The sequence below is a fragment of the Struthio camelus genome, chromosome 1, assembly GCF_040807025.1.
Source record: "Struthio camelus isolate bStrCam1 chromosome 1, bStrCam1.hap1, whole genome shotgun sequence".
Taxonomy (NCBI): Eukaryota; Metazoa; Chordata; class Aves; order Struthioniformes; family Struthionidae; genus Struthio; species Struthio camelus.
In genome coordinates this window covers 23,059,672-23,072,652 of record NC_090942.1, presented here as the reverse complement: position 1 = coordinate 23,072,652, position 12,981 = coordinate 23,059,672, and the positions used below count along the sequence as shown (strand labels likewise).

Sequence of the window (12,981 nt, the reverse complement as noted above, 5' to 3'; positions counted from 1 at the left end):
TGAAACACTGGGATCATCTGACTTTTTTTTTTTTTAAATCTCAGTAGGAAACAATTCACAAAATATGAAGCTCACTGGAGAAGCACTACCGTTTCTTGCCACTGTGCACTGTTTCAGATTGTCTGTTGACCTCACTGTGCTCTGTAGCAGGGCTGATCATCTAATTGGTTATATAATCATCAGTCAGGCATGTGACCTTGTTTCATCCTTCCCCAACGTATTAAATTGCTAGACAATTAACACGATTTGAGACTTTCCCTAATCTTCATGATGTTTGCATATGTGCAAGGATGAATATATTTGTGTCTGAAAACGCTTAAAAAAAAACCCTTAATGCTGCTGAATTTAATGTAACTTTAATTTTAAATATGTTTTATGTTTTTCTTTTCTTTTTCCCCTTTTAGGTATTACCCAGAAATGGCTTTATGGACCTGGACACTGAGCATTTTGAGCTGTTTTTGTTTCACCTTATCCAAAAATGAAGAACTGAAATATTTTCAGAGTGCCACAGAACTGAATCACCTAACAGTGGATAATGACACTGGGAAAATCTATTTGGGAGCAGTAAATGCTCTATATCACCTTACAGAAAACATGGATGAACTCGAATTTGTAGAAACAGGTCCAAAAAAGGATAACAAAAAGTGCACACCTCCCATAGATGAAAATCAGTGCAAAGAGGCAGTAATGACTGACAATTATAACAAACTACTATTGCTGAACAAGGCAGATAAAACGATTGTGGTGTGTGGAAGTCTTTTTAAGGGAATCTGTGCCATCAGAAATCTAAAAAACATTACAACAGTTGTGTATTATGTGGACAGTAGTGGAGAGAAGTCCTTTGTAGCAAGCAATGATGAGAACGTATCAACTGTGGGACTGATCACTTCCTTGAACAATGACCAAGTGTTGTTTGTTGGGAAAGGGAATGGGCCAAATGATAATGGGATAATAATTAGCACTCGGCAGCTCTACGAAAGTGATGGGAAAGACATTTTTGAAATGTATACAGACTCGGCAGCTGTTAAGTCAGCTTATCATTCTTCAAGCACGCAACAATTTGTGGCAGTCTTTGAGCATAAAAATTACGTTTATTTTATTTTTAACCAACAAGAGAAACAGCCCGTCAATAACCGCACGCTTATTGCACGTTTGTGCAAAGATGATGCCCATTATTATTCCTACTTTGAAATGGACTTGGGATGCAAAGATGATGATGGTGCTTATGATCACTGTCATTCTGCTTTCGTCACTACGCCAGGAGAAGAGCTGGCTGAGAGCATGGCTCGGCAGCAACAAACTGCGGATACTCTGTCAGATGACAAAGTGCTTCTTGCGCTCTTCAGCAAAGTAAACAAAGATAACGGCTCTCTAAAATCTGCCATGTGTGTGTTTTCCTTGAGGCACATCAATGAAAAGATGGAAAAAAATCGGAACGATTGCTACACTAATCAGAACACCAGCACGTTTTACAAACTCTTTGCAGTAGAAAACCCATGTGGATTAAAGGGACTGGTAATATCAGCCTCAATTTTAGAATCTGTGTTAGAATTAGTGTAAAATATACTGCGTCTTATTTTAGGTGACTTTGAAGCTTTGGGCTAAAGTGTTGTGAGATCACATTACTAAAAACTCGGTAGCTGGATTTACTACGGAAATGGAGTGTGGTTGGGGGTTGCAGAGCAGGTCAAGGAAGAGGTGGCAAGATTGTCATAATTTGGAGCCTTTTGAGTAAGAACGGTTGTCTTCTAAAAGATACATCTTACTTGGTTTCATAAATGTACTTCTTTTAAAGGGTTCCTTCTGCTCTGGAAATTATTAAGTCAAATGCAGTGATTTGTTATGCCCATGGTCAGCCTCCAGATGATCACGATATATATATAGTTCTGGTCTCAGCCAATACGTTTTTCATGTTTTTAACAGTATTAAGAATCATTTAGGTGATGACTAGAGTTCAGTGCTGTTTCTCATTTGGATGTGAATTTTCAGATAACTGGAAATATGCATGTTTCTTACATTCAAGTGGTGTTCGTATGCTGTTCTGGCCCCAAATGTGTCCATAGCATGATGGCCATCAGTGTTTTAAGCAGATGTTTCAGCACAACTTGAGAAGGTGGTGTGCTATAGCCCAGGGGTAGGAGTGAAGAGCAGAAGAGGAGGGGCATGGGAACACCTTCTACTGGTATTGGCCCAGAATCCTTCATCTCATGAATGCACAATCCTCCACACATTAGGTGTCTAACACAGATAAGAAGCCAAAAGAACACTTTTTGGCTTCCAAATACCACCGTGCTTCTCAGTGTAGTATCTGTGTATCTGAGGTGAGCACAAATATACAGATTCTGAATGTGACAAGTGGAGAAACTGGCTCCCTGCAAAAAGAAGATGAGGATATCAGATCAGAAAGAGTGCCAAAGTTTCAGCAGGAAAGCCAAGCTGTGACTGAACTTTCCTCTGGTGGAACTCATTGCAGTTCAGGATTGAAGCGTATTGAGGAGGGAATGCAATGAAGTTCATGACACAGTTGCCATTATGTTGCTTTTCTGTGGATAGAAGAACATTAAGAAAGAAAACAAAATAAAAAACGGCCTTCAACGGCTCCTTTGTAAGCTGTGCTTCTGTAATGAAATAGAAAAAGCACGTTTTCTACCTCCGTCTCTCCTGGAAGGTGGAGGTATTGGGGCAGTCTGCAATTAGCAGACTGCTTTCTGGTTGCTGCTTCTTGGCTTGGGGAAAAAAGCCAGACAATCTATTTCTCTCCTTGTATGTCTGAGGGGTATTATATTGTGGTAATATGGTTGCACTGCACTCTTAGCTAGGAATTAGTGATCTGAATGTTTAACATCATTCTGTATTGCTATTCCTTAATAGAATGCAAGCAAAAATTTCCCCTGTGGTTCTGAACACTTACCATACCTTTTGGGAAGTAAAAATGGTGTTATAGAGAAGCCGGTATTACAAAAGGAAGGGATGAATCTCACGGCTGTCACTGTGACTGTGGAAAATGGGCATACGGTGGCATTTCTGGGAACTTCGGATGGTAAAATTCTTAAGGTAACGTTTCTGACTTAAAAAACTGGAACGTGTTTAAAATGTTGCAATTTGTAGTAATAGCATACTTCTACTGTGAAAGTATATGTGATACGTAACATCCCATTTCAGGAATAGATTCTCTTGGTGTTTGGTATTTTTAATTTCAAAGAAAAAAACAGCTTCTCCCTTATGTACCTCAGCTTCTCCAATACACAGATTGAATTAGCATCTCCTGAATGACACTTTCCTGTAAGGTTTAGGTACCTACTGAAAGCCCTATATAAATAGCCTTAGGTAATATAACAGCTGCTTTACTCTTATCTCTATTCAAATCCATATTAGTTTAAGAACAATTTTGCATTTTATAATCAATCCGGCCACTCAGTGAATAGAGTATGGACAAGGATATAAAGCTAAAGGTGAAGCTTTGGTAAATTCTGACTGTTGGGTATGGGGCTTAAGTGTTCATGTGTGTCTGTAGCGTTACAATGCCAAGACTGAAACACAACGTACGTATGTTCTTTTGCTTGAAGGCAAGTGATGGCCATGCATCTGTATGTAGTTTGAAATTTGAAGCTGATGCTATTGATTGATTGCCATAAAAAAGAATATCAAATTTGAACACCATATAGTGCAAAGGCTTAAAGTTGAGAATTTGAATTTGACAGCACTAAAATAAATCGGTATTTTTAAAAAATCAATACAAATTTGAACTATTGCGAGCAGTGGGCAATTTCGTGACTTTTATCCTGTGCTGCTGGTTCTGATATCAAATGCTTCACATCACTGAAATGTTTTCTCCAATACACGTTTGTGAACTTGAGTAAACACAGGATTTTCATTAATAATCACTGGAAACAGTAAAAGAGCAACATTAACCACCTCTCTTTCTTCCATGAAACAGGTATTCCTGTCATCCACTGCAACTGAATACAGTTCTCTTACTATTGAACTAAACAAACCCATAAAGAAAGACCTGGTCCTTGACAGAACGCAAGAGAATCTGTATGTGATGACCACAGACAAGGTAGAGTATCCCTCTTCTGTTCAGTGGTCAGGTCAAGTTTAATTTTCTCTGCAACTGTACCTGAGGTCTGTATGTTTCACAGTTATTCTTGGAAATTGTCCTGTTTGGTGTGGCTCCTTCTGCTCATGGTTCACATGTGCACCTTTGCAATGGGAAGGATTACAGCAGCTTACCAGGAGATGAAAGTGATCCTAGCGGTAGCAGGCTGATATAAAAAGAAGGTGAAAGGCCTTCTTTTACCAGCTTCTGCACCTCTCTCTCTACTTTAGGCTCACTCCTTCAGGGATGAGCAAATAGGACTACAGATGCCTGTAAAGCTAAGCAAAGAGCGCTTTTATGATCCTGTTAGTGTTGGCACTTCTCACTTCAAGGTAGGTCTGCCTAAAAATGAAGACCTTTCTCAACTCCAAACTAGTGAGCTATCACTTGGGAAAAGGTTATATCCTTAATGAGTTTGGGAAGTGAGTTCACCCTAAAAGCTCTCAAAGAGGATCTGTGAGGAGGATCAGATTGTGTTTGGCACCAGAACACCTCTGCGTCAGTCCACAGTGCATCACAGGGCAGCCGTAGGACTCGAGTTTTTTCTGCAGCCTCACCTCAATGGTGCCAGGGGATGCTGTCGCTGGCACTGGTCCTTTAAAGGAGCACTGTAACACTCGAGGATTTGGGATGTTGGTGGTTGGCGTCATAGCATTTACACACGCGTAAAGCATCTTAAGAGTTTTCATGAGTCTTGCTGTAAAAAGCTAAGAAGCAACAGAAAGAACTGCAACTTCTGGAAGCACCTTTGTATGAGTTATGAGCTCCTGCCTAGAGCTGAATCAGTGCAGCAGGAAAGATCAGACTTTGCCACAAAAGGAACAAACAGCCTTTTTTAGCTTTCCCTTCTCTGTGCTGGCAGATGAGGCAAAATGGAGGTTCACGAAGGAAGAAGGAAAGAGAAAAAAACAAGCAGGAAATGAGAGGGATGCCAGCTTTCTCCCTCACCTCTGGCTGTAACCTGCTTCTGACGCTTCTCTTTGTGGTCAGTGGAGCTACCAGCCTCAAACACGTGGTTCACCAGCTCTCCCGGACAGGATGGGTGACAGACTGCTGACGTCTGCCAGTCTTCACCACTGACAGTGACACTGAATGGGACGCAGGAAATGCTCCAGTAGCGCTAGCAAGAGGGAGAATGATAGTGGCTGTGAAAGGAGAGTATTTGAGCGAAAAGGATGGAGAAAACGTCTTCTGTTTCTATTTTATAGAAGGATTCCTATAAATTTCTGGTGTGGGAATGTTATGTTCTAGCTGAAGGTTTTCAGTCTAGAAGCCCCATTGGAAAACATGCCAGATTAGTAAGTGACGAAGCATTTATTAATACAACAGTGTGTGAGAGAGGTTATTGCATTTTGTGGAGCAGCTGATACTTCTAGTCTGGCTTCCATTCAGATTTGGAACAGCACGCCAAATCTTAAAATTGTCCACAAAAGACAGGGCACCTGGCACCCCATTTGACGAATTAGCGCACCGTTTAAAAGCCCCAAAGTCCCTGCCAGGCTATCCAACGAGCTGCTGAGCAGCATGAGGAAGAGCAACCCTGAAGGAAGACAAGTTTTCTGGTTCTAGTCTGTCTGAAAAGGTGGCATTTAGGCAGGCCACATCCTAATTTTTCAGAGAAAATTTGGAGAAATAATTCCATCTTTGCAAAATGTTTAAATTTAGAGAGTGGCAATTTTCTACCAAAATAAAGTATTCAGTTTAATCTTTCCCAAGTAGTTCTCCTAGCCACTGCAATTTCTGAATAATATGTATAATAGTTTTCTTTTACAAAATCTGTTCAGCTTAAGTATGCATAGCTAGGCTTGGGAGCTCTGTAACGGCATGACATTACTGTCATCTTCAGGAGTTAATTACAGTGAACGATCCCACCCACTTTTAGAATGAGATGGATGGAAGGAGAATGAGAGCCTTAGTCTCTGGAAGCAATAAAGTGACATAAGCGAAGGCAGAAGAATAAACGTTGGAATGCGCGCTTCTGTTTTCCGAAGAGCTGGGAGTTGTGGGAATAGATATATCAGAACCCTGCCCTGGGTTTTAAAATGGTTTGGAGTTATTTGGAAAAGGCAAACAAGTAAAGGGCACGATAGCTGTGCTGATGTACGTGCTTAATGCTAAACGAACTGGCAGATGCAGCCTGCCGCGGCAGGCAGAAATGAAATGCTGGGCTCCGTAGGCACTTGAGCAAAGTGAAAGTAATGTTGCGAGGGGTGATAGCTGCAAGCAGCCTTTTAAAGGAAATCAGATCCAGAGCAAATAAGTCTCTCTCTCTAGAGTCACAGAGAGAAATAAGCTCTCGCTTTCCCGTTTCACTTCTCCTCCCCTCTCCTCCTGCCTCCTTCTGCCGTGTCAGTAGCCATGGGTGGCTGGGAGCAAAGTGGTTTACAAGTCAGCCCCCCTTCCCCGTTCTGCTCCCGGAGCTCATGCGGAGATTAGGAGAAACCCCTTGCAGCTATTGGAAAAGACTGCACCACCCCTGCCATGCTTATTCTACTTCATTATAAGTAAACCGAAAGGGTAGAATCCCAAATTCCTTATGATAGCTACCATACTGGGAATAAAGCAGCAGCCTGGGGCCGTCGCTTAGCCTTGCTGCTAGTTCGTTTGTTTGCCTTAGTTTTTACCAATCTCTCTGATTAAGAATGTCAATGAGAAAATCTCTAAAATTAGATTTCTTTGCATTTTGAAGCTGACTCTAAACTGAACAGCTATTTTTTTTAAATCCATTAAGTTTACATAAAACTTGTAGAGACGGCAGTCTCTAGGGCTTGTTTCTGCCTGCCAGAGTTAGGAAACAAATACTTTTGTCATAAAAGCCGTTCAGTGGTGCTAATTTACTCAGGCGAGGGGTACCAGTTAGTGAAACAGCGTTCCAGTAACTCAGCTGTAGTGAGGTAACAATCTATGGAGGGAAAAAGAAGCAGGAAAAGAGTGTTGAAAAGGAATGCCTAAGTAATAATAAATACATGAAAACTATCAAATGCTGACTTTTTCCTTAACTGAGTCAGATTGAACTTTCCTAATGTGAAAGGCGGCCAAATTCAGACTTTTGAAGTAACTTGGTAATTGCCAGTTGCTTTAAATGAGAGAATAAGGTAGAAAAAGGGAAGCTTCTGTCTCGTAGGTACTGCTGCTAAACTTTTTGCACTCTTTAAAATGGCAACAGTGATCAGCAGGGCCAGGAGGAAGTATCCCTGGTTCCCTCTTGCACAGTTCCACCAGCATAATCAAGAGGGATGACTGTTTGCTGGCTCGTTTTTCTGTACACCAAAGATAAACAGTATTGTTTATTCTTACCACCACAGGAAAGCAAAAACAGAGGCTATATATTTACGGAGAGTATGAGAACTTATGACACCATTTTCCCTGCTGCTTCCTGTCACGATTATTTCCCTTTTCTTTCTTAAATTTATTGCGTGGCACAAGGGTTATGAGTGGAGAAGTGCAGAGCTCCTGAGCACCCTGGCGCTGTTGTGCTTTCTTTCCAACTTCCCGAAATGCTTCTAGCCAGACATGACAAGTATGGATGCATTTCCAAACAATTTTGTCATAATGCTAACTGCAGGGAGGAGAGGATATTCTGATTAAGAAATGATCTAGGCAGTACCAAGTTAGCCATTTGAAAGTATCCATCCTGCAGTAGCTCTTTCTTGAATTAGAAGAGCGGTTTGTGCAGTCTCTGTTCTGCAGTGGCTGCTGTAATGCAGATTTCTAGAAGTAACTTAACATAATCTGGAGGAACAGAAAAACTCTAAGAGGTTCTCATGATTCTGGATTAGAAGAACATCCTATGTGACTTTGAGGGAGATTAAAGAATACTTGCAGTGAAAAAGAAGCGTATAAATTTGGATTTTGTTAAGTCAAGGTGGGGGAGATAAGCAGACTTTGTTCATACAGATTTTGTTAAAATCAAACTGAGCTCTGATCACAGTAATACAGGGTCAAGTCTTCTGCTGTTGCAGGCAACAGTGTTGTACAATCCATTCACTGACTTTTCAGTCTCCTTGTATCTTCCTCAGGCATATTACAATTTTTCTTACTTTTTGGTTCTCTAGGTATATCGACTTCCTGTGCAGGACTGTCACAAATACTCAGACTGTGAAAAGTGTGCTCAAGCAAAGGACCCTTACTGTGGCTGGTGTGTCAGAGAGGGCAGGTGAGTTTTGTGGGTATTTTTCATGTGTAGGCAATGGCATCGTCTGAAATTTGATGCATACGTTGAGTTACTGTTTTACGTAGCAAATCCAGCTTTTTGTACTTAGCCTTATGCTCCTGATAGAGATTTAATTTTAGCAAGCAAACATTGATATCAGTCTTCTATGCACGCAAATAAGTCCCTGTTGCCTTCTGCAAATTTGATTAGTTTGGGAAAACACATATATTTCTGCTGGTACTGAAAAATCAGTATAAATCTTATAACTGCATGTTTTATGACTCTCTGAACCATACAGTCAAATGTTTGCCCAGAAATTAAGAGTACTCCCTCTTTAAAATTCAGAAAATAGAGCATATATTTTAAGTACAGCAGGAAAGCGTAGAAGAGAGCAGAAAAGAAAGGATGGTTAATGTCTGCAGTAAAGGATATAGATCAAATACTGGTTTTATATAAATGTGATCTATCAAGAAGTGTAGCTACGCTGAACTCTCACCTAATTGTAGGAGAGCAGAAACCGTCGCTCGGCTGACTTATCTGTAGAGGTTAACTGAATTAATATTCAAACATATGTAAACTAGGACAGTACTGAACAATTCTGGAATGTCTCTTCTTTACACTGGGCATTGATGGGAGTGGGGAGAGGGAAAAGCAGTCTTACAGCTCTCTTTTTGACTAGTAAGTTAATTAACCCCTTGGCATGAGCAGTTGGGAATTCATGATTCTAAGTACTTGCTGTTGGAACAAAGGGGCTATTTAATTATAGTATGCAGATGAATTTCAGGCTTCTAGCTTCCTGTCTAAAAATGTGAGCTATCGCATTAAGTTACCTAACAGCCAATGTGAAGCCTAATACTGAGCATCACAGAGTAAGTTATGCATTGCATATAGGTTTACGTAATATACTGTAACTCTTAAGCTTGGGCTTCAGTTAGCTTGTGTGTGAAACTGGGGATTTGGAATATACAACTCGAACTCCTCTTGGGCTACTGGGAGTTGAAGGCTGTGTCGTATATCACACAAAAGGCAATTTCCCCCAGTTTTCCCTTCAGGTTTGTGATATAACCACTGACCTCAATATCTTGAAGTATTAATAATCTCTGAGAACAGGCAAATATGAATTTTTGCATTTTCTGGTATTTTTTTCCAAAAGAAAAAAAAAAGTCATTCATTTCTAACATTTTCCTCAACCACACCAAATTCTCTCTCATGATCACGTGCAGTACTTTTTTGTTTGTTTCGGGTTATGTTATATGGATGTGGACTCTGCACATAAATAATATCCTTAAGGGTAGGTTGTGCAGCAGTTTGACTGTTTTAAAGCCCCTGACTTCTTAATAGTCTTTTGTAATAGCAGCCAGAAATACTACTGAGTTTTCTCCTAAGCGCTGCACATAATGAAAAGAGTATGCATGAGACTGCTCCCCCCAAAGCAGATGAGCCTTTGTAGCCCCATGTGCATTCTCTGTCCTCCAGCATCTCTTCCCTCTGTCCTTCCTGTACGCGAACTGGGAAAATTTCCCAGTGTTTTTAGTGAGGTTGCACAGCCGCTGTTGCCTTCCTGTAATGGTTAAGGAACCCTAAGGGTGCCCTGGCAGATAGAAATTTTTAGCAGTGGCCGTAGTTAATGAAACCTTGCACTACTACAGTGCTATTTCACTAGCGCTGCAGTTTCGCAGGAACCATCCACAAGCCTGTGTACCCCCAGCAGTACTGCTCTACCGCTTTTTCCTCTCGTGGGTCGGGTGTTTATTACTGCCGACACATAGATGTCGGCCACGTGACCTACAGAAACAACAGACAGTGCCCACTCATTGAGGAGTTTATTATATACCAAAGTGAAGATTAATCAGCCTAGTTTCAGATGATCTGGCAAAGGCTCTGTTCTTTTTCTGATGCTATGTTAAATATTATTGCCTGTCTGTCGATTTGGGTTGTCTAATCCCAGGTGATGTATATGTTTCCCATTTACTTTTTGATATCTCAAAGCTACATCAATACTTACTCCATGAGTATTAAAAACTCTGTAATAGCACACGAGTGGTCAATATTAAAGCAAATTCCCTGTGATCTTATGTTGCGATTTCAGTCTCTAACGCTGGAAATATTGCATAATTTAGAGAAAGCAGAGCCCAACTACAGCATTGCTTTTTGTTCGCTTTTATCAGGTGCACAAAGAGGTCAGACTGTAAAACAGCTGACAAGGAGAACCATTGGCTGTGGAGTCCAAGCGGCACGTGCATGACCATCATTAGTGCCAACCCTCGAAATATGAGTCGCAGAACCCCTGCTAAGGTATGGCAAGAAGCTGCTTTCCCTGTATGTTCTTAAAGTGTATTGATCTGACTACCGGGAAAATGGACATCTATACTTCGTTATGCTCAGTGGTGACTTTAAAATAGAATTTTATGTTTTGTGTTTTTCAGTCTTTGATGTTTCTCACAATGCTCTTCCTCACCTGCTGTTTTTGCAGGTTGCAGTTCATGTTTTCTTCTAAGAAATGCCCTTTTTGACCTTCTCTGTAAACGAAAATGATATGTTAGTATGGATGACAAACTGCTTATGTGTATCTGAATATTGTGAAAGTGTTATACAATATTATATTACCCATAAAAGATAATTAATAGGGGAGGTTTCATCATGCCCTTACATCCTCTCTCAGCTCCCTTGAGCATAAACTGAAGTAAGCAGTGAAGCCATACCTTTAAAATGAACAGTGGGTTTCCTTACCCAGGGAAGTTTGGATACATGTTAAATTCAGCATGTGAAGCTACTCTATGACAGCAGGGCTGAGCATTCAAAGCGTGATCAGGGTGTCATTGCCTACGCTGATTCCAAAAGGAGCATGCCAGTGCAGGCTAAGGACTTCCTGGGGATGCTCGGCAAGTAAAATCCGATTAATTTTGAGTAAAGTTATTAAGTGAATTTTAATCCCTCTTAATCAGAAATAAAGAGCCTTTAATTCAAATTAGTTTAATTCCATTCCTAAATGATGTAAACAGCATTATGTTAAGGCCATTTCCACGCTGAATACAAACATTGGTGGAATGTAATGAATCCACTTCAAATCCACACCTCTTCTTAGTTCAGATCAGCTTTCTTGAGCATCTCTGTACAGACAAGTCTCTGATGTCTTGTATCAGGATCTCGGGCAAGTAGAAAAAAAGAAAAAGAAACATGAAACATAACTCAACTTCAAATGACTTACCTACAATATAACTAATGTCACTTTTCCTCATGATTCCTTTATTCGCCAATAGTCTTGCAGCTCACAACATAATGCACCAGTTTCAGTTGGAAACGGGCAATTATAATTTCTACTGGTAACCAAGTATGGTGAAATAAGACAATACAAAATGGAAAAAGTTAAAACTCTCTAATTAACATGCTTGAAGAATTGAATCAAGGACAGCATCCAATATTTCACTTACATTTTTTCCTCTTTCCTTTCTACGTTTTGCCATATTATTTTGCTTTTAGTTTCTCACAGGCACACTGAACGTCCTGAAGGAAAATATCAGAAAATTTCTTTTTCAGAAATTATTTTCTATGCCACTTCAGTAGTAATGGTAGATCCCAGTTTTCTTCTGCATGTATATGCAGTCTTGAGGAATTGCTTTTCTCTTCGGCCTTTTCAAACTCCAGCTTTTCTAGTCCGTCTAGCCTTGTTTTTATTGTCCACTAATAAACCCCAAGATTAATATAATTTTAATGAAGGCCACCAGGATTTAAGTGCTAGCCACTCTGTTTACTGTTGCTGAACTGCATGCTGAGGACAAGAACAAAAGGCAAAAGACTAAGGATGGGTGTGTACAGGCATTTTTATCCTGATTTGATGGATGCATTGAGCGAACAAGAGGTTTTTGTACCAGCCCAATTCAACAGCCACCTAGCCTGGAAAAAGTGACAGAACGTTAAAAAGAAAAGATTAGCAGATAGGAACAAACAAAAATTGAAAAGGAGAACCGTCTTCTGTGGCACTAGCCCAAATATCACCTTTGGCAAGAGAAAGAGCAGCTGAAACTTCTGTGGCCATAAATCTTACTGGGCTTTGGTTAGTTTCTTTTAAATACTTTACCCTTTTAAAATTTTGTTTCCAGGTGGAACTAACTGTAAATCCATTGCCAGCTTTAACAGACAGTGACCGAATTGAGTGCACATTTGGTAAAACTACCCATTATGCTCAATTAAAAGAAGGAGTTGTTATCTGTGATCCTCCCGATCAGATTCCTCTAACACCTGAAGGTCAAGGTAAAGAAATATTACTTTCATATGTAATAAAAGGAAAGAACATAGCCTGCTGCTTCTGTTACAGTACCTTTTTAATATAAGAGCTGCTTACAAGTTTTTTCCTTTTCCAGTCCTTTTCCCACAAATAGTCTATTTTTGATCTTTGATTTTAGTCTAATCAAATTTTAATTTAAAAAAAAAAAAGTTTACTCAAGCTCCAACTTTTTAAATTACTATATTTACAAGCTTTAGCATTTCCAGCGTTTCTACCGGGAAGCTGAACAGGAATTTGGCAGTGGCATGAACATGGGGCCAGAGAGGTGCTGTTCTCTGTCCCAGATGAACAAAAAAAAAAAGATTATTCAGATCCGGCCTGTTTTCTGAGCCATGGCTATCTTCTTCTCATAGTGTAACGCCTTTCCCTCTTTTACTGTGTTCCTCCCGGCTTATGCACTAGTAAGTCCAGTGGAAAAATATGTGATCATATAATTAAAGACTG

At 40.1% G+C, this 12,981-nt stretch overlaps 1 protein-coding gene across 9 annotated transcripts in view; it reads left to right on the top strand.

Annotated features, from left to right (window-relative positions):
* PLXNB2 (plexin B2) overlaps nucleotides 1-12,981 on the top strand; it is a 258,439-nt gene that overhangs the window by 180,045 nt on the left and 65,413 nt on the right. For all 9 annotated transcript variants that reach the window (XM_068931608.1, XM_068931623.1, XM_068931644.1 and 6 more), the window contains 6 exons: nucleotides 405-1,515; nucleotides 2,872-3,054; nucleotides 3,938-4,060; nucleotides 8,155-8,255; nucleotides 10,421-10,547; nucleotides 12,353-12,503. In XM_068931608.1, coding sequence (XP_068787709.1) covers nucleotides 405-1,515; nucleotides 2,872-3,054; nucleotides 3,938-4,060; nucleotides 8,155-8,255; nucleotides 10,421-10,547; nucleotides 12,353-12,503 — 1,796 coding nt within the window. The remainder of the gene's footprint in view (nucleotides 1-404; nucleotides 1,516-2,871; nucleotides 3,055-3,937; nucleotides 4,061-8,154; nucleotides 8,256-10,420; nucleotides 10,548-12,352; nucleotides 12,504-12,981) is intronic.